Source organism: Heterocephalus glaber, unplaced genomic scaffold, assembly GCF_053883595.1.
Source record: "Heterocephalus glaber isolate CG9 unplaced genomic scaffold, H.glaber_assembly_v1.0 deba00001461, whole genome shotgun sequence".
Classification (NCBI taxonomy): domain Eukaryota; kingdom Metazoa; phylum Chordata; class Mammalia; order Rodentia; family Bathyergidae; genus Heterocephalus; species Heterocephalus glaber.
Genome location: NW_028258308.1, coordinates 29,895,098 through 29,917,578, shown reverse-complemented (window position 1 = coordinate 29,917,578; position 22,481 = coordinate 29,895,098). Strand labels below are relative to the sequence as shown.

The window sequence follows — 22,481 nt, the reverse complement described above, 5'->3', positions numbered from 1 at the left end:
TGGTCCCTTATAAACAACACATGGATGGCCTCTTGCAATGGTAGCAACTTAAGAAGAATGAGATAACCATAAAGAGGAAAAGTGAAGGAGGGCAAGGGGAACATGTAAAGACTCTTTAGAAAGCCCTTAAATAGAAGGAGCAAACGTGCTAGGAAGCCTCTTGCAAACAGCCACTTTATGAAGTGCTCAACATGTGTCTCTTACTAAGAGAAACACCAATTTTAACATTAGATGATTTACAATCCGTGGGGCAAGTCAAGAGTAACTATACTGATTAAATGCTAAGCTTTAAAACTGTTTTTGCAATTTTGCCACCGTAATTAGGATCCACCAGTGAGATATCAACATCATTGAAAAAGCCAGAGGCAAAGCTCCAATTAACAGGTGGACGCCACAGTCAGGCTGTTAGGGCTGAGAGGAAGAAGGCTGGCTGATCCTGCCTTAGCACGTTCATATTTTTTAAAAAGCCTAAAAAGTGGCATATCTAGGGCATACAGTGCTTTAAAAGCTAACATTATCGATTATCGATAAGGGCTTGGTAAAATGAGAAGAGCAGCAGTGAACACAGAATATCTAGAGAATTACCACCCAGCTTATAAAACCACAGCTCACAGAACTTTTCTGCTTATTTACTGTCACTCAGAGGGAACTCGGCCCCGAGGGTGTCAAGCACAAGGGGCCTGGGGCTGGGGACAGAGAACCAGCCAGGCCGACTGCAGCTCAAAGCGCGCAGGTTGCAGCTGCTGCCGAGGCCCTAGAAAAGAGGGGGACCAGGGCGGGGGCGCGGGCCAAGTGCTCACCGCGAGGTTCCGACGCGGTGCCTCCTTCCCGCACTCCGGCCGCGGCGCCTCCTCACACAGTCGCACGGCCTCGTCGCCCGGCTGCCTGCTCTGTTCATCCTCCATGCTGTCTCTCGCACCAGAAGACAGCTGCTAGAGTCGGACACTCGTTCACTCTCGCCACTAAGCCCCAAATCCTCGCTTTCCTCTATTGTAAAACTACGCGGCTCGCGTTCCCGCGGTGGCCGCCACACAAACTCCGGCGGACACCTCCCACTTCCGGAGCGTGTGGCGTCCGCACGCTGCGCAGGCGCAAAGAGGGGACACGCGAGCGGAACGCCAGCGCAACTGCCGCCCGGTATGGCGGGAAGAGAGGGTGGCGCGCGCGAGAGAAGTGGGCGTGGATGACTTTAGGCTGAGGTAGCACGGGCTGAGTTTAAAACCCTGGCACTGGGCCGCGCGGTCTGAGTACATCGTCACCTCAGCATTTCTTCCTTTTCGTACGTGCGCGCGCGCGTGTGTGGTGTTTGTGTTCTTGTGTTGGTGTGTTCGTTCCCAGGGGCTTCTCATTGAACTACAGCCTCGCCTTTTTGTATATTTTAGACAAGGTCTTAAATCGCCAAATGCCCAGGCTGGACTGGAACTTGCCACCATCCTGCCTCAGCTCCCAGAGTGCTAGGATTGCGGGCGTGCATCACCACACCCTGCCAGCCCATCAATATTTCTTGAGAAGGTAAAAAAAGGAGCATCGTAGAGAAACAGCTTTTCAACTGTAACAAATCCTATTTATTAGACAGTTTACATTTCCCATGAGACGTTTAAGGCTTTCACTTTCACGCAAGAAGAAATGGGTCTGGATTTAGTGTCCCACACTAAGCAATTGGCAAACTAAACAAAACACAGAGTACATGAAACTACTCTTCGGGCGTGGTCTACAGGTGACTCTGGAGTGTTCTACGGGAAAGAAGAGGAACAAGCAAGAGGAGCCCTTTATCACCTTGACTTACTGCCTACAAGCAGTTGTCAGTCTGTAAGGCAGGGAAAGGAAACAGAGTCCCAGGGTCTTCTGAGTTGAGAAGATAGGAATTGGCGTTAAGGCACTTGGAGGACAAGCTGGTTGTAAATCTGCTTAGGAGTACCTTTGAATCTTTAACTGAATAAAAATCAAGCCAGGAAAGAACAGTTACTGGGGAGCAGTAAGCCAATGAGTTAACAGAGCTCAAAAAGGGCAGGGAAGGGCCAGGGATGTAGCTCAGTGGCGCCACACCTACATGGCAAATGCAAGGTCCTGAGTTCCATCCCTGGTACCGCCAAAAACAACAACAACAATCATTTGAGCTCCCACCAACCAGAATGGAAAGACTTGACCATGTGGAACTTACATTTGAGACCTAAACTTGGAGGCCCAGAATAAAAGCTAGTGTAGATCCTTCAAAAGCCCTTAAAAGGATCAAACTGCTCAATGAGTAACCTTACAGCCTGCTGGAACAAAGTCAACTACTCTGTAAAAGACTGCAGCAAAATCCAAGATCCAACAGCGTTAAATTCAGAATATTTTAGCACCCAATAAAAAAATAAAAGATGCCATTCATGGTGGTGAGATAGGAGATTAGGGCGTGGCAAAGTTAGTTAGGGAAGTGTGACCTGTTCATTACAAGATCACAGGACACATGCACCCAACAGTTTCCAAAGCCCTGCGTATGGACTTCTTGGGAGATCTTGAGCAGATTTTCAACAGAATGGACAAGACCTGAAGTCACCCTGAGGCGTGAGTAATAAAAAAAGGGCAGTTCACACTGGTTCTTCCAGTATTCTCTCTTGCACGATGGACTGCCCTCACGTGTAGAGTTTACTTCTTTTCCTACTTTTACTTGGCCCAAACTCACTCTACAGAGCCTATTTCTTTTCTTACCTTTAATAAAACTTTGCTACTGTTGTGCTTGTCTTGAACAATCCTTTGCTCAGGACAGAAAGAACCTAGAAAACCACCTTCAGAAGGAGACTCTAGCACCCCCAAATCCAGTAACAGTGGTACATGCCAGCAATTCAGGAGAATCTCAAGTTTGAGGCATACCAAGTGGCATGAAAAGATTCAGTCAGTAGAAACACACTCAAAAATTTTATAAATATGAGCTGGGGATGTAGCTCAGTGGCGCCACACCTGCTATCACAAGGTCCTGAGTTTGATCCCTGGTACAAAAATAATTTATAAATATGGTAGAATTTAACAGGAATTTAAACACTTATTATCTATGTGCTCAATATATTCAGAGATTTAAAGGAAAGTATGGAAGGAGAAACTGGATAGAGAAAAAAGAATTTCTGAAGATAGAATGTATAATATCTGAAATAAATCTTGAGTGGTGGCACATACATGTAATAATCTCAACATGCTGAGGCGGGAAGATCATAAGCTGGAGGCCAGCCTGGGCAACTTAATGAGACTGTTTTTCAGAATAAAAGGGCTGAGAATGTAGCGCAAACTTTCACCTTAGTACAGTACTGTGGTTTGTATCAATGAAAATTCTAAAGTATTATAAACCTTCATTCATTTAACAAATATTTCTTGAACCATGTCTATATGACAGGAATGAGCAGTGAACACAATGGCAAAAACTCTTTGCCCTAGTGGAGTTTATATTTAAGAAGTAGAATACTGCCAGACCCCTGCAGTAAACTTCTAGTCCCCACCTCCCCATTATGTGTCGCAAGGCTGAAGAAAACCTCAAGACAAAGTTAAAGAGAAAGTGAACTGGAATGACCAATGCTCCTTTGGCAAAAGGCACTGGCCTGTCTCACCCATCAAATTTTATTATGCATCAATTAGGGTAAAGGTGTAATATGTGTATAGATATGTAGTATGCACAATTACCATGGAAACCAATGCAGGCAAGGCTTTAAAGAGAAGCATCAAAGAATTTTCAGATTACAAGCAAGATAGACAAAATATATGCTGGTAATTAGAGCATTGTCCTTCAAGCTATGAAGGCACTAATTGTGGGAATGGAATTTGGGTGCTATTTACTCTGACTTCAGCTACACGTTATCTCATATTGGCCCCACAGCTTCATAGGCCAATGTCTGGTCTTGGCTGCAGTCATTAGCAGGGAGGCCTTATTGACCTGTGCGCTACCACAGTGCTCATAAGATACTTCTATGAGTCACATAGCTTCAGTCAGACTCACTTCTTAAAGTAAGCCAATTGAAATATCTAACTCTGCAGCCTGCACTGCTTACAGTATGTTTTGGACATAATCAGTATTATGGGCTCTGCCATCTCCTTTTGTTTTTAGAAACTGCATCAGCTGCATCAAAGTGAGCTGAGGTTGGAGTGCTTCCAGATGACGGTTGATCCTTATTCTATAGCAGGCTAGAAACAAGATAAGCGGAAATAAACAAATAAGTCCTCCAATACCAATATAAAACCAAAAGTGAACTTTGAGATAAGTAAAAGGATTAAACTGATCAAGCACATCAGTAAATTTGCTCCAATCTAGTGCTTGAGAATCAAATTGGGCTGTCTATTGAGACATGGATAGAACCTCCTTCTGGAGGGCTGCAGTATCAAAGGTAATGTTTTAATGAAGTGCTCCTTAAACATTCCCAAGGATAGGAGGATCTGTTACAAGGCAAAGGAGTCACACAAAATTGAGATATGTTGTAGTTGTAAACTTTCAATTTGGATTCCCATCCATAACACTGTAGTTTTTAGGACTCTAACCTTAGTTTATAATTTAAGGTCAATGTTTTGCTGGACTCTCCGGCTATTATCAGCAGGTTTTGTCCAATTATCTATAAAATGAACAGTCTGAACAGAATGGGTCAGGGCTATAGACCTGACCACTGTATTGGAAATCAACAATACTAAAGAAATTATTCCAGCAAGTATGAGTCCCACCATGCACTTAACATAATGAATCAAATGATCACACAAAGCATAAAGAAAAAGTGAGGCAGAAAAATGATACCATGGTTCTATAAGGTTTACAGGCAAGCACACACCAGGCAACTTGCCCATAATAATGACTGTGAACTGAGGATGTCTCCAATTCTGATACAGTGAGTTAAATAACAATTAAAACAAGAAAAAAATGTGTTTGCTAATTAATAGTACCATAGCGAAATATATAAGGGTCATAAATACAAATATCTGTGGGAATGATTTTATCTAGATGGAAGACTAATCTGGTTATACCACTTGATACATTAGCTTCTTTTCCTGTATATATTTTTCCAGGAAAGAAGGGCAATCTCAGTTTCCAAATAGTATGTTGTATGGGATCTGGCTTTCCTTTATAAATATATTGAGGGATTGAGGGAATTAAATCTCATTCCCATCCAGTTTATCTTATTAGCTGCATTAGTATTAAGCATTTGATTTTCATGACTACAAAAATTGAGGTTGGCCCATTCTTTAAATAATCCAATGAATGCACCAATAGGTGCCCAATCTACAAAGAAGTAGCCAGAATTAATAGTATATATTCCATACTGGGGCCTGCGTGTCTCCCATAAAAGAAACATGCCATCTGTAATTGGTAGAAAAGCAACTCTAGACCTGCAAACAGGAAGATTAGGACGATACGTTGTGGTTCTCTGGCCAGACATTGGGGTGGAGCCTAATGTAATCATAGCCCTATTTTGTTGGGAGAAACCCACCCAGGATTGAGGTCTGGCTATAGAACAGGGATGATTTCCTTCAAGCTTTCCAGTGACACATAATGGTGGGTGAACGAAATGGGAAGTAAGATTTAATGTGACTCGTTCATCTGTAAAAGTTACAATTTGAGGTCCAGATATAACATTAATTAAAGGAACAGTATCATCTGGGGCATGAAAAATCTCTGGAGGTGGGTCCATCCAGGTCACTAGTCTCAGTATGGGAGGATTAGGAATGTAAGCCCAATATTCCTCAGCTGTGGCAGGTCTTATACATACAACAAAATGCACTACTTTACCAATGAAGAGAGGAAGCAACCTATTATAATTTCTGGGAGACGAGAAGTTCAAACATAGCAAGCAACAAATGAAAAGACCCTGAACAAGATACACGTTTAAAAGGAGAAACAAAATCAATTTATTGGAAAGAGGAGAGGAAAGAGATAGACCAGCTACATTGGAGTGAGGTAGGGAGCTCAGTGCTCAAGGGTCTTTGTCCTTAGCCCCTTTTATTATGTAGCAAGAAAGGGACTCTCACCCTTGAGAGTTGTTAACTTGATTGGTGATTTTAGTCTCTGAGACCCCTGATTTGGACACTGACCCTCTCTATTCCCTACCTGTAAATTCTTGGGTAAGCTCCTTTTGACCTTCTTTGTTTTGTCAAGGTGATATGTCTGAAATTTATAGCACAGCCTTATATTCAAAGCTGAATGAGCAATTAGTAAAGGGATACATGTACATTTTAGTGCATTAACATTGTGTGAGAATAATATATATACATATGTAATATATGTGTGTATTTATATATAGGTGTGCAAGTATCCAAGTGTGAGTATATATTTTATATCCTGAGTTTTGTATAATATAGCCCCCTCCTCACTTTGTCTCCTTTGTACTTAACTGAAGGTGGAGAGGAATGAATTGGGGCCCTGGAACCGAAATGAACCTGAGCCAGGCTGCTTATTAGTTTTCCCTGCTTCTCTTAATTGCTCTCTCTAGCAAGGGTTTAACTGTTTGCAGTCAGGATTTGCCAGAAACCTCACTAAGGCCCTTATCTTTCCCTGCCTGTCCCCAAACTTTCCCTACATCAGTACGCAGGAGACTAAATGTTTTTAAATGTTGATGCTGCTATAACAAAACACTGAAGGAGAAATCCTCATGACGTTAGCACCTCCTGCCTAAGAAAATGTGCACCATAGTTGGACATCTGGAAGAGCAAGTGTCCCTGAAGGATTCAGAATGGCCCAACCCAAAGTAGAAGTTCCACAGTTAATTATTCTCAGATTCACCTCAGTGGGAAAATGTACCTGCCTTCTATCTAGCTATGTCTCTGGATTAGTGTGCCCTCTCTGACAAATTTGTGGGTTGTTAGTGCAATCAGTAAGTTACTCAAGGCTTGAGTAGTTATGTGACCGTTGCAGAGGATAATGTCACTTCTTTTGCCATTGCCACATGTGCTGTGTCCTTCTTTGTTCTCTGTTCTGTTGGCCTGTGGTGCCTGATTTTATGCCATTCCCATACCACTGTTACTGCTCGGCTCTGAAATGTGTCTTAATATCACATAAAACAAGTTTTTCCTCTCTACACATTCTTTTCAAGACTGACATATATATTTTGTGGATTTCAGTCTTTCACATACATTGTAGGAAAAATTCACTGGTTCCCCAAAAAACCAACAAAAATTTTGATTAAGGTTGAATTCATGGAGCCAGGTGTGGTGGTATACTTCTGCAATCCTGTAGCACTTTGGAAGGCTGAGACAAGAAGATTGAAAGTTCAAGTTCAGCTTAGGCAATTTAATAAGGCTTTGTCTCAAAATAAAACAAACAGAAAAAAAGGCTGGACGTGTATCTCAATACCACGGCAAAGGCCCTGAGTTCCATTCCTAGTACTGCCAAGAAAAAGAAAAAAACAGATTAAATTCATTAATTTGAGGAGAGCTGATATGCATATGTTTAATTACACTATTGTAAGTGTTATACTCTTTTTTTTTTCTTCAGTACTGGAAATTGAACCCAGGGCTTCACAATGCTAGGAAAGTGCTCTACCATTGAGATACATCTCCAGCCCAGGTACCCTATTGTTATTGGTTATCTCTTGATGTTCCCCCAAAGCCTCATGTGCTCATAGATGTCTTTTGGAAGGTAACTGGGCCATGGGTGTGATACTGGATTGGTCCACTGATGGGTTTATAGCTGGGTGTGATGTTGGAGGATGAAGCTTGGTGGGAAGAAGTAGGTCACTGTAGGCTTGACCTGGATGTATATATGTATTCTTGTTCCTCTCTTGATGGCTCATTGCTTCCTGCCTGCCATGTGCCTCTGCCAAGCCACCCTCCCTTGAAGCCAGCCAACTATGGACTGAAACTTCTACAAACTGTGAGCCAAAATATACCTTTCCTCTTCTAACTTATAGATGTTGGGCAATTTTTCCTAGCAAGAAAGAAAGTACATAGCTAGATCACCTATTGCAAAATTTAACTCTCTACCCAGTTTGTCTTTTATATTTTTTAAAAACAAAACTACATTTATTCATAAGAAGGGGAGGGGGCTTGAAAGGGGAATGGGATAAAATTTAAAAAATTTATTTTAAAAACTGCATTTATTTATTTCAGGATAATTGAAAACAAACTGGACATTTGCATTTTTACTTTAAAATAACAGTACTCTTTCTGAAATCCACACTCAAGAAAGACAACATCAATTTCACTCATCACAATGCACAAAGGTCAATTTTCAAAACACTAAAACTCTCTAGCACAAGAACAAAGATCAGTCTTCTTTTGGAAGATGCCAAAATGTTATATAATACAGATCTTTAAAAGCCAGCTTTGGTTTCACTGAGAAACACCGTACATCTAATATTTTAAGATAAATAAGCACAAGGTCATACTCCTGAAGTTTTCTCTGGTATTCTCAGTTACTGCAGCAGCCCTCGGAACATAAACAAACCAAAACCTGATTTAGCAGTGTATTTTTTTCTTGTTGTTTATTTTTTTACATTGACACACATTTTTACAAATCTATGGAGTAAAATATGTTGTTTTGATACTGGTAAATATTGTGTAATGATCAAATCAGGGCAATCAACATACCTTTCACTTCAGGCATTTAGCATTTCTTCATTGTGAAACATTCAAAATCTTCTAGTTATTTTGAAATAACTATTTGTTAACTACAGTCACCCTACTGTGCAAAACTTAGAGAAGGAAGTATAATCACAGTGCATAACTTGACTTACAAAGAAAAAAATGTTTAACAGCTGAAATAGGAGTGTATTTTTGTAATAAATAGCTGGGTTTCCAGCCAGATACAAACAGCTGAGCTTCAGCCAATCACAGGATCCCAGTGGATCAGACCATGCATGTCCAACTATGGCAAGCCCTCATGTTAGTAAAGTTATTGTTGTACTTTATGTCTGTATTCAGCTAAAAACTCATACTGCCCTCACTACACAATGAGTGGCACTCTCGGAACCCTTTTCCACTTTGAGTACTGCCCATTTCATGACTTGTTCTTTGCTCAAACAGATTTGTCTAAAGTTTTTCTTTCAACACTTATGGGCACTGTAGATACCAGAAACACAAAACACTTAAACTGTGTTCTTTCTCACAGAATTAGCAGGTGTGTGTACCTGTTTCTTTTTATATCATTTATTTCAATTGTTTTTAGTTATTGGGCTGTCCAAAACTTCAAGTTCATTTTTTCTACCTTCTGACTCAGAAAGCTTAATGTTATCCATGGCAACTTCACTGGTGACACTATCATCCTTGTCCTCTGACTCTGAACTGTCCTCCCAACTGTCTTGGGAAGTCTTCTGAACTGTCTTCTTCTTTTGAATCTGCCTGATTCATCCCATACAAGTTATAAGTTGTATAACTTTGCCAAACATCTCATCAATAATTTCAGTATCCAAATGATCAGAGGGAGCAGCTTCCACTTCTTAGCTTTTCATTTATCTGGGCCATCTATGGGAGAAAGTTCTGAACTTGATCTGGTAATGAATGGACTCCTCACTATCTGAACTGTTGAAAAGTAGAGGTTGTTCTGGAATTAGGCTTGGATGAGCAAATTATTCCATATATCTCCTCAGCCATCACCCGCAGTCAGCATGAGACCCTCAGCACACCCAGGTGGGTGACAAAGAACTTGGACTGGTGTGAGACTTGCCATGGAGTCTTTGCATCCCGCTTCTGCAGCCAGCCTGTTTTCAAAATGTTATGATTTTTTTCCACAGAGATCTTGTACATCTTGATTAATCACTAGATGCATTATGGGATCTCTACCATTATATTTTATACCATCGTGACTGTTCTTTTTCTTTTTTCCCCAGACAGGGTCTCTAAGTTGCTAAATTGTCCAGGCTGGACTTGAATTTGTAATCCTCCTATCTCAGCCTCGCAGAATACTGGAATTACTGACATGTACCACCAATGCCAGTGTGAATGTCCTATTTTTAAATTAAAATTTAGCTTGGTTATTTGTGTGAAAAATACCATTAATTTTTAGTTGTTAATCTATTATGGATTATAATAGTTTTATTATTTTATATACTTGTAATTTTTGGTGTTTTTTAGGTATTTTTCTAAGATGAATGATCACAGTTCTGCAAATAACCACATTTCTAAGTCTACTCTTCTGTCTTTATGCACTTTCATTTTCTTTTCTCATCGCAATGGCCAGCAGCCTTTTTAACATGTTAATAGTAATAGTGCTATGCTTATTTCATGGAAATGTATATAAAGCATATAAATACTTAATTTATTGTTTTCAGCAGGTTCCAGTGTTCTTCAATAATTTGAAAATATGACTTTATTTTCCTCCTATATTCAGTGTTGCTTTAAAAACTCTGATGTCAATGTGATTCTTGCTCCTTTGTAGATTTGTTCTTTGTAGAGTTTTTTGTTTGTCACTGATATTCTTAAATTTCAGTATAATGAATCTAGGTAGAGATTTTCCATTCTTGCTCCTGTTCAGAACAATGACTGGGACTTTCAATTTGAGGTCTCTCATGTTTACTTAATTTAGGAAAATTTATCTTCATCATTTCTTTTTCCCTTTTTTTTTTCTTTTTTGGCTGTACCAGCAATCAAACTCAGGACCTTGCACTTGCAAGGCAGGCATAGTGCCACTGAGCTAAATCCTTGGCCTTTGTTTGTTTTTTGATACAAGGTCTTGCTATGTAGTTCAAGCTGGTCTTGAATTCACTTTATAGCCCAGGCTGAACTCAAACTTGCCATGATCTTTCTGTCTCAACCACCCAAGTGCTGAGACTACAGGCATGCACCACCATAACCTTCATCATTTCTTTAAGTGGAGCTTCCTCTGCCTTTTTTTCTCCTGCCTATCTAGGATTCATAATATCTAGATATTGGCTTTGTATTTCTACCTTTTATATCCTCCACATTTCTTAGATTTTCTTTTGTATTTTCCTTTTTTTTCATATTTTCTATATCTCTATTTTTTCCCAAATGTCTCCTAGAAAACTTCCACAATCTGATTTTATAAATTTCTAACTTGTTCTTCTTCAGCTGTATCTACCCTACTATTTTTCTCATTAATTATATTTTCCTTCCCATATATTTTTTGTTTGTTTGTTTTGAGGCAGGGTCTAACTATGTAGCCCAGGTTAGCCTTGAACTGACTGTGTAGCCCATGCTGGCTTCAAACTTCCCATGATCCTTTTGCCCCAGCCTCCTGAGTGCTGGGATTACAGGTGTGTGCCATCATGTCCACCTCCATCTATTTTATTTAGTCAAAGAATAACCAGAAACTTTTAGTTAATTTGCTTCAGGAATTAAGTCACATGAGGAAGACAGTCATTAGATCATTGTTAAGAAACAAAGACCATGGGAAAGCCACAGTACTTGGCTGTGGCTGAAGAGTACTTGGTGTTTACACATGCTTGGTGTAGAGCAGTCAGCTTGGGTAAGCCAAGAGAGGCATCATAGAAAACCAGTTTAATGGTTTGCAGTTTTGGGGTTTTTTTTTTTAAACCCTGACAATTTTAACTAGGCAGCCTCTCCAACAGGCTGCCATGGCTGCCAGCATCTTTGCAGCAGAACTTCCATTTTGCTGAGGACAATTTTATAACATTTGCCTCATCAGAATTTCTCATTCTTCATAACTTCTAGTTCCATTTTAAATAACTTCTTAGTTTTGGGTCATATAGTTAGGATCTTCCTTTATCTCCTTAAGTGTGTTCATCTTGCATTTTTTTTTTTGTACCAGAAATTGAACTCAGGGCCTCACACTTGCCAGGCAGGTGCTGTAAATTATTTGTTGGTTTGTGCACATATTGCCCTTTTTTTCTGTTTCCAGTGTTTAGGTGATCTCAAATTAGGCAACAAGCACAACCACTGTGAAAGATTAATGCTGAAGTAAGTTTTAAGTTTTTTAGGACTTTTTGCCACTAGATAATAACTCAATCTGGTTCTGACCTTTTCACAAATAACAGACTCAAGAAACTTTCATATATAACTAAAGATCACATAAGATAGATTTGCATAAAATTATCATGATTGTTTTATGTTGATATTTAAGTTGTATTTTGTATAAATAATACTGTATAAGATATATATATATATATTTTTTTTGTACCAGGGATCGAACTCAGGTCCTTGTGCTTGCGCAGCAGGTGGCAAAACCACGGAGCTAAATCCCCGGCCCCTGTATAAGACATATTTAAAATTTCAGTGATTTAACTATCTTTTCAACTTTTCATGATTTTTATGAGCACAGACATTCAAGAAAATATTTGAAAATAAATTATATTGCCTTTTGCCCATGAATCAGCAAATAAAATATGGCCTAAAGAGAAAGAAAATAGACAATTATGAGAAAATTCAGATATTTATTTAACATTTGTACTATTTGTTTGGAGGTTATAATTCACCTGAGTCAGACTGAGAAACAAGAAAGATAAAGCAAACACTGAAATACATTGTATTTTTTAAACCTGTAATTTATATTTGTGTTTTAGTTCTGCTTCCCACTGATTTACATTGTATCAGAAATTCAAGTTATCTTGAAAATTATAGCTCTGATTGCAAAAGTCATGTATGCTCAATTGAGAAACTTAAAATAGATGTATTCCATTGAGATTTTTTTTTTCCAGTACTGGGGATCCAACTCAGGACCTTGTGCTTGTGAGGCAGGTAGCCCTGGCTGGCCTCAAACTCACAGCAATCTTCCTGCCTCAGCCTCCCTAGTGTGTGTGCCACACCCAGTTCCTTTGAGATTTAACAGCAAGTGATCAGGCTGTGTGAGAAGTCGGTTTCTTGAATTGCCACCAGAGGGCGATCAACCCAAACTTTGCTTGAGTAGGTGTTCTAAGTTTTTTATGTGCTAATGAAGGAAATAACATGTTTTCAATTTTGGCTTAAGGAGACAGCAATTAATAAGAAGGAATCAATATCTGTAGTCAATGTAAATGTATCTGAGTATATTTTAATATTTGAAAAGGAATATCATGAATTATATATGCCTGTATATGGCAAATATTGTGTACTTATTGTGTATTGTGATGGGTACTGTAGATAAAATTAGAAGAAAACTTGTTCCTTACATTTGAGGATTGTTATTGTTCCTGAGGAAACAATAGCATAAATATATAAATACACAGAATAAGATCCGATTTGTTGTGTCCTAAAAAATCTTTGAAGAACAGGATTAATCCATTTATGTGGAAGGTTGCAATTTTTTGAATTTTTGTATGAAATTCATACATGTTACCTGGAAAAATTCAAGGAACAAGAATTTGAAAAGAAAAATTTCCATTGTGTTCCATTGTTATGGGTGTTCCAAAAATGGAACACTACACATAAATAGGTTAATTCTGCTAAAGGCAGATGACACAAAAGAATGCTTTACAGCAGAACTGAACCTTACAAAAGAGGCAGATATGTTTGAACTTCCAACTTAAAGTGGTGAACTGAACATGTGTGTTTAATTTTTCTTTCATTGGATAATATCATTTTGCAGGCAAAATTTACACAGTAAGAATTTAAAACTTAACCAAGCTACCAAGTGTGATTTAGACAAATTATCAGATATACAAGGAGATTTTTAAAATGCTTGAATAAGTACTCTAGGCATTTGAAAATTAACTTAAAATGAAAATTTCATGATGTAATTTTAAGGCATTTATGTAATTATCATCAAAACCCCTAAGCTAGGTGCTATAGAGACTATGTGATAATAGCTCTTAAATTTTAGTGTGCATAAGAATTATCTGAGGATCCTAGTGCTAACATAGATTCCTAGTCCTCAATCCAAAATTTGACTTCATAGATCTGAGGAGTTTCTGGGTTTTTTCCCCCTCTAGATATGAAGAGTAACCATATGTTGTAGTAGAAATAAGGCAAGAGTAAACTACAGATTTTCACACTTTCACATATTAAGAAAAGGAAGGGAAACTTAAAATCTATAATCAGAGGAGCACTGTGCATCTAGTACACTTTAGAGGTAAGACCAATATGAACTGGTTCTGTTTAAATTATTGATATATTTAAAAAATGTAATTTATTTGTAAACAATTTCAAATATATAGAAGCTGTAAAATCATGATAAAGAAATCCCACATCCATTTTACTGAGATTCCCCAGACAATCCTCTCTCTCTCTCTCTCTCCCTCTCTCCCCTCTCCCTCCCTCCCTCCCCACTGGTGTCCCCCTCTCTCATCTTTAATCTTTATTACTCTTTAGTCTGTTTTGAACCATCATGTACAAACCTCAGACAGGATGCTCCATCACCTCTGTATACGTCAGTGTGCACCTTTCCAGAGCAAAGGCTACTTTCTCCTTAAGCAGAGCATAACCCTTTCAATCAAGAAATCAGTACTGGCACAACACTGCGGTCCCACCCAAACCACAACCTGTTCAAATTTTGCAACTCCTTCAACAATGTCTCTTTTTCTTTTTTGTTTCAGGGTACATTTCAAGATCACACATTGGATGTAGTTGTCATTTCACTTTGACAGCTTTTTTTTTTTAAAGACTTTCAATTTTTTAAAAAAGACTGCCAATTTGGGGCTTTTTGTTTGTTTGTTTGTTTTTTTGAGACAGGGTCTGGCTAGTTCAGACTGGCCTTGAACTCACTATGTAGCCCAGGCTAGCCTCAAACTCACAGCAATCCTCCTGCTTCAGCTTCCTGGGTGCTGGAATGACAGGCATGCACTACCCTATCTGGCTTATTTTGATATCTTTGACATCTTTAGTAACTACTGGCCTTCACTGTAAGGTAGTCCTTCATGTGCCTCTGTCAGATGTCTTCTCATGAACACATTCAGATGATTCATTCCTTGCTAAAGGACAAAAAAATTCTGCTGTGATTTTCTTAATGCTTCACATCATAGAGGAACTTATTGTCATCCCATCTTAACAAAAGTGATAACAACCACAGCTTCCAGAACAAAGTACCACAGATTGGAGGCTTAAATAACAAAAATTTATATCTCGCAATTCTGGGGGCTAGAAGTCCATAATGAAGGTGCCAGTGGATTGGTTTATTGTGAGGCCTCTCTCTTTGGCCTGCAGATGGCCATCTTATCCTTGTGTATTCATGCAGCCTTCCCTCTGTGCATGTCTGTGTCCATGTTCCCTCTTCTGAGCACAGTAGTCCTGTTGGAGTAGGACCCACCTTAATGACCTTATTTTAGCATGAACATTTCCTTAAAGAACTTATGGGCTGGTGCAGCTTGGTGATGGAGCACCTGCTTGCATGTGCAAAGCCCTTGTTTCAATTCCTAGCACTGAAAAAAAGAGAGAAAATCAACAGACCCTCTCTCCAAATCAACCACATTCTAAGGTATGGGGTGTTAGAACTTCAACTTATAAATTCTAGGGGGACAATTCAGCCCACAGCAATAGCCTTTATCACCTCGTCAAGGTGGGGGAAGTTTCTCCACTGTATTGTCACCATTTTTCCTCGGTAACTGATATTTTATGGAGAAGTGTACTCAGACTAGATCAGTATGCTGTATCCTGTATCAGACCCCCATCCACAAGCTTTACCATCCGCTGATTATTCTTATTTGAGTCAGCTGTCATTATAATAACCTGAAATGATTTTTTCTTTTTCCATTATGCCCTCTATAATTGGCATTCTACTACAAAGACAAGCTTTCCTTTCTCACTTATTTTTTATTTAGATCAGTATACAATTATAGCTTTGGTTTTTTATTCAGGGGGCTATAATTCATTTCTATCTTTTTTTCCCTCAAATTGACCTTGATTTGACCAATGAAGTCCTTCCCTGTGTCTTTTTTTTTAATTACATGATTTCATTATTTCTTATTTTTTCTTTTTTAAAATTTTATTTAATTTTTTATTTTGAGGTAAGTTCTCACTAAACTGCTAAGTTGTCCAGGCTGGACTCAAACTTGAGAACTTCTTGCCTCAGCCTCTGAGGATGCTGGAATTGCAGGCATGTGCTACCATGCCCAGTTGGTTCCATTATTTCTTGACCATTTCCTCACTTATGCAACAAAGTGTTCCAAGTTCACCATGTGTGTTTTTCGTCCTACTCCTGGAATCAGCCAGTTCTCTAAGGAGTCCTAGTTCCTTTTAGTGAAAACGAATGTTTGGAAACCAGTATACTCATTGTCATTGGAGTGTGACATAGGCATTGCCGCTGAGCTCTCTCATGAAGAGAAACAGAAGACACCCATATACATGTACACTATGTAACTATTTCTATTTTTATGTAAACCCAAAGTTTATGTTGACATCTTTCAACTTATCATCTTAGAGGTCATCTCCTCCCTTCCTTAATTGTAATCTCTTCCACAGGAAAAAACAAAATAACAAAATAAAAACAAACAAGAAAAATCACTTTCACAATTCTTAATGTAGTTATTTGCTTATTCCAAAATCCCTACTATCCTACTTCAGTCTCTATTCATGGCCCCTACTCTCTTATTTGACTTTAAATCTATACATGGTCTATCATTTCATATACTCATTGAGAAGGAATAAACTTGTCCAGATAAATCATAAGATATTCACCAGTTTAAAACAATTAACATTCAACCTCCTGGAAATATACATTTTAACTACAAAATAAGTTATGAGCATGCTTTTATAAAACACTGAATTAATTTTTTGGTTTTTTCCCCTTTTCTTTAGTAGAATGTTTGCAATTTACTATAATAAATATACTCATCACTCAGAATTGGTACATATGCATATTACATCTTGATCCTTTTCATTTCCCCTTCCCTATCCTTCCCTTCCATCTTACCCCAGCCTCATATCCTTTTCCCATCTCCATTATAGTCTACCACTACTTCCTATCTAATTTTTGTTCTATAACATACTGATTGAAAAACTTGGAGTTTGTTTACTGAAGTAAATGAACTCACCAGAGTTGTGTTCCCTGATTTATATGACCGTGTAGTCCCAAAAACTCCTGGCTTTGAGAAATTTTGCTTCTCTTTCAGCCTGCTCAAGACACTGTAGTTTTAGCAGATCCAAATCTAAACACACCAGCAAAACTGGTCGATCTGATGCACTTATCACGTACTTTCACAACAATTAAATAATATTATTGCTATTTAGCCCACTAAACCTTTAGAATAGGTCTGTGGGTTGGTCAAGCCATGGTACTGGGGTCTCCACTTTATGGAGAAGAAAAACAACACTCCGTGAGATTTGGAGACTGCAGTCCAGATTCTTATAACTCAGAGTTCACTAGTCCAATTGGAACTACATCCCTTCCAAATCCAACACAATTTTCATCTTTCTAAGAAAAAGAAAGTAAGGTAAGAGACTGTCATTATATAACCAAAAATCATGTCTTTGCTAATCCATGAAAATATTTCAGTTTAAAAATCTTTTTCCCTAGAAAAGACAAACTATGGGAGAATCTTTCCAAGACTGTGGACAGCACCATTCAATTCCTGTATTACATCTGGTGAATGAAACAATAGTAATTCTGTTGCCAAATACATTGTATGGTAATCTTTCAACATTCTCCTCCCCATAAAGCTCTATGGTCCCCTTCCCCCAGGAGCCCATACAGGACAAAATTGCTGCCTCACACCTTTGCACAGTGTGGCTCAGTTTCTAAATACGGCAGACTACAATAACAGACTATGTGTCTGCTCCTCTGCTTAAACTGAACTCAGCTAATCCAGTCCACATAGATAAAAATCTCTCCTACTCTGAAAATGAACTAGAGAATACACTCTAGTACATCAAATTGATTAAGGCTATTTGTAAGAGAAGTGATTCCTTTGTTTTGGTTCCAGTTGCGTATTTTAAACTATACACGTGCTGTCTTATGTCTGTCCACAGTAGTTATTAATAGCTAACTTTTCCTGAGCACTGTTCTAATAGAACATAGAAAAGGCGTAAAATGGGGTTCTTTCTCAGATTTGGCTGAAGCAACAAGACAAGAGATTTTAAACACCAAGTTGAGTTGTTGAACAGATCACCCCAAAGATTGATTGATTGATTGATTGATTGATTTAAAATAAGATTTAGTTGAAAAGTAGTTGCACAATCTTTAACTTCTTTGGCCAGGTCAAATGCAGTAATACTTTGCTTAACAATGAAGCTGTGTTCTGAGAAATTCATTGTTAAATGACTTCATTCTTGTGTAAATATCATGGCATATTCTCAGTCTCACCCAGGTGATACAGGTTACTAATGCCATGTGCCCCTGATGTGATCAAGAGAGATGACAAACACAAGATGGAAGGAACTGCTATTTTTAGTAACTGGAAAGAATACATTCTAAAGTAATGGTACAGTATAATAAATGTGTAACCTGTAACAGAGTCATTTATCATTAGCAAGCATTATGGACTGGCCTTAATTGTAGATGCAACACTCTTATGTGACTGGCATTATTGTTGGTGTGTTTATATCACAGACACATGAATAATACTTTCCATCAGAATAACACACTGCAGTAGGGCATCCCTAGGCAATAGCTTTGACGGAAATGTTGTTATGTGGCTTATGACTATAAAAGAATGGAAACTGAGAGAATATTTTTGAAGAAATTACTATTTGTAAAGAGGCATTGTAAAGATCCTTTTCCTCCTGGGCCCGCAGAATACAAAGACATGCTTCCTTCTTCAACTCAAGTCAGGAAAGGTGTCCCTGGAACCGTCCTGGGCTTCATAGTGTCCTCTGCCATGGTATTGCACCAGAGAGCAAGAGTGAAGGGTGGATCAGAGAGGTCATCATGGGGTGAAAAGAGTCACTGCCGCTGTAAGATCAACCTGCACTCCCAGAGTCTGTTGGGACAAAGAGGCCACCCACACGCTGACCATGAGGATGAGGATGCTGGCTTGGAAACTTCTAAAAACCTTGGCCAAGGGGTTACCTGGAACAACAGTGGGCCTGCAAAAGAGAATCCATGACAACGGGATGTGCAGGTGTGCACATGCGTTCACACTGGGCTTCAAGGTCAGTCACCAGATGAACAAATTGTGCTCAACACTGAAGTGTGATGCAGGATCCTATTGGGAGGCTGAAGCACAGGGTGGAAAGGAACCTTTAGGTGTTTACCAAGCCCAGAGAGTGGGAAGCCAACAGAACCAGTTACAGTAGATGGGAACTTTTTGCCCATCCTCTTTCTTAGCTTCCTACCTCTATTGACAGGAGGGTGAGGGTGAGGGAATAGAGAATCTCCCACCTTCACTGCCAGATTTGGCATCTCATCAGAAGACCTCAGCCAAGGGAAACCTAAAGAAACTGGAATCTTTTGTTATGAAACATGCTGTTCTAAGAATCAGAATGAGATTGTATTTTATCCTCCCCATTGGTTGTTTTGTTATGTTTTGTTTTGTTTTTTGCAGTACTGGGATCCAACTCAGGACCTTGGGCTTGCTAGGCAGGCTCAGCGCCACTGAGCTACATCCCTGGCCCCTCATTGGTTTTTTAAGATAGGATCTTTCTCTGTAATTCAGGCTGGCCTTGAACTCACTATGTAGCCTAAATTGGCCTTGAACTCCCAGCTATCCTCCTGCCTCAGCCTCCCAAGTGCTGAAATTACAGGCCTGCACCACCATGCCCTTGAGATTGTGTTTTGCAACAATGTGGTTTTAGAATTTTTGTTATTTGAAGATAATCAGAACCATTGAGAAACTGCCTGATTTTTTATGCAAGGGCAGGGAAAGATCTTCCATTGAATAAATTTTGAATGGACAATGAGAACAAAATAAAGGTCCTTTCTTAATATTTCCATGAAATCTTGCTTGTACAACATTTTAGTTATGTGTGAATTATGATTGTATTAAATCCTTGAAGCAACCCAGTGAAGTAGGTCTATTATTCCCATTTTACAGATCAGGAAATGAGGCATAATAATTACAGCCCTTGCTTAAGGCCACACAGGCAATAAATGATGGAGCTAGGATTTGATTATAGAGCTTAATCTTTTAATATCCATCCCATATTGCTTCATGGCAACTATGGAAAATAAATATCTGTAAACATAGGGCAACCTACCCAGGCAAAATGTATCATGATACAGTGACCACACTTTTTAATTTTTCCTGTCTTTACTCCAGATTCCAGAGAAATCTCCTCCCCATTCTATGCTTATTTCCTTATGCAAACACCCTTCTTTGCAAGATCGTAGTACAGTACTATGAAATTAGGTGACTCTTTATTAACGTAGCAACCAGTAAATCATGGATGCTCACAGTGGGCCTATATGATAAAGAGCACAGGTATCATTATGATTCCCATTATACAGGTGGAGATCTGTATCAGTCATTGTTCTTTCAGGAAAATGGAAAGAGGAGAGGAAATGAATCCAGGGGATGTTGACAAAGGTGTTCGATGCCCAAGGAAAGAAGGAGGTCTTACCCAGAGGTCAGAAGCTGCTACAGTCCCTGGGCTGGAGCTGCTGAGAATTTGGAGATGCTGCCTCAGGATCACTTCGGGAGCTTTGAATACTGTTCAGCTCCTTGTATGCCGTCACTGGTGTTGCCATTGATGGTGCTTGGAGGAGAAAAGAGTCCTCACTTCCCACCTATTGATCTTCCCTTGAAGAGAGGGAATGTGGGAAATGACACAAAGGAAAGGTGAGAGGTGAGGGGAATGGGGCAGATAATCAATAGACCCTGTCTGCTATGAAGACAAACAGAGATTCAGTGACTACTTGGGTTAGGGATATTCAAGACTAGACGACACATGTGATATTCAGAGTTCACAAGACCCCTTTCACTTCTGATACCAGCTGTTCAAAAATTCAAGGGTCCTCAAGACCATAAACAGTTTTGATAATTTTCCAGGAGGACTGAAAGAGCTCACTGAAAGCTGACATATTCACAATGGTGGTTTATTACAGCTAAAGAGCACAGACTTAAATCAGCCAAAAGAAGAAGCACATGGGACCAAGTCCAGGAGAGCTCTAAGGGCAAAGCTTTCCCAACAAAGGCATAAATGGCACTAACCCCCCCCCCCGCCAGCAATGATGTGTGACACTTTTTATGGAGAATTACCAACCAAGGAGAATTACTCAAAACTTGATGTATTGATTTTTTATTGGGGTTCAATCACATAAATATGATTGGCCACATATATTAGCTGAACTTAGTTCCCAGTCCCTCTAGAAGTTGATCTGATTATGAATAACTAAAAGCTCTTCCTGTAATGTGTGTGTGTGTGTGTGTGTTTTACTGGGAATTGACTGATCCTAGGGTCTTAACATTGAGCTACATCCCCAGTTCCTGCTTTTACTTTAAAAGTTTTATTTTGAGACAGTATCTCACAACATCACTAAGTTTCTCAGGCAGAACTCAAAGTTGGAATCTTTCTGCCCCAACCATCCAGAGTGCTGAAGTTACAGACATGCCCCCACACCTGGTTGTAAATTATATCATTAGTGTAAACTGTCAGGTGTGACTCTAGGTCCCCAGGTAAAGGAAGACAATTATTATTAGGCAGAACATTCCTCCCAGGAGCAGAAGGCAAAGGCCAACTCCCTCTTTAGACAAGGTTAAAACTTTGCTGAATACCAGGTATTTTCTTTCCCCAGACTTTGATCAAAAGTTCCTTGTTTTATCATCAAAGTCATTTTATATTGTAGTTTAGTGTGCTAGTCAGCTTTCCATCATTGTGACAAAATACCAAGATAAAGAACTTACAAGGAGAAAAAGTTTATTTTGGCCCATGGTTTCAGAGATTTCAGTCTGAGGTCAGCTGGTTTCATTGCTTTTGGGTCTCAAGCAAGGCAGAACATTGTGATGGGAGTATATGGAGGAACAATGTTTCTCACCTTATCACTACTGGTAAGCAAAGAGAGAGACAGGAAAGGGGTCAGCATCGCAATATCCCCCTTGAGGGCACACCCCCAATGACCTAACTTTCTTCCATTAGCTCCACCTACTGGCAATTCCACCACCTCCAATAGAACCCTCAGCTGGGGACCAAGTAATACATGAACCTTTTAGGGGGCTTTGAAGATCCAAACCTTAACACCTAGAATGCATAAAGTGAATTTAAAAACTAACTTCATCATTTTAGCTGAGCATACAGTCAGTAATTTCACATATAAAATACATTTTTATTTATTATATTATTAGAGTTTACTTTGTATAATCCTTAGTAATATTTAAAATATATACCCACATTCATATTTTTCAATTTGATCCTAACTCATGCTATTGATTTAAATTAATGAGAAAAATATGGTTTAGAAACTAACTCAAGAGGACTTTATGTGTTATTTTGTTTTAGGATCCAATTTTTATGTATTGAAATCTGGACCAAAGTTTAAAATTCCATCAATAAACTGCATGCTACAAACTTAATATTGCAGTTCTTGCGCTTAGCACATTAAAAACAAAATTCACTTATATGTCCATGTTTTGTTTCTATAATGAATTTAAAAGAACTATTTTAAACTTCTAAATATAGATACTTCTTGGACTCCTCTAATCCCAGCACTTCAGAGGCCAAGGCAAGAGGATTAATAAAAATTCAAGGCCAGTCTGTGTTCCATAGTGAGTTCCAGGCCAGCCTGGAATACACAGCAAGACTCTGTCTCAAAACAAAACATACATATATACATACATACATAA

At 39.0% G+C, this 22,481-nt stretch overlaps 1 protein-coding gene and 1 long non-coding RNA gene across 4 annotated transcripts in view; one reads left to right on the top strand and one right to left on the bottom strand.

The window, feature by feature from the left end:
- Eri1 (exoribonuclease 1) overlaps positions 1-1,082 on the bottom strand; it is a 37,245-nt gene extending 36,163 nt beyond the window's left edge. The window contains exon 1 of one of the 2 annotated variants that reach the window (XM_004867668.4): positions 801-1,082. In XM_004867668.4, the coding sequence (XP_004867725.2) occupies positions 801-905 (105 nt within the window). In that variant the 5' untranslated portion in view covers positions 906-1,082. The remainder of the gene's footprint in view (positions 1-800) is intronic. The other variant, XM_087217228.1, reaches the window with a different exon arrangement.
- Positions 1,070-22,017, top strand: LOC110346270 (uncharacterized). Of its 2 annotated transcripts, XR_002390202.2 has the most exons (4): positions 1,070-1,137; positions 1,383-12,759; positions 13,764-18,855; positions 20,182-22,017. It is a non-coding gene; the product is annotated as an uncharacterized LOC110346270 (long non-coding RNA). The 2 variants fall into 2 exon arrangements; XR_015453466.1 differs by having other exon boundaries at positions 1,383-18,855.
- The last annotated feature ends 464 nt before the right edge of the window (positions 22,018-22,481 follow it).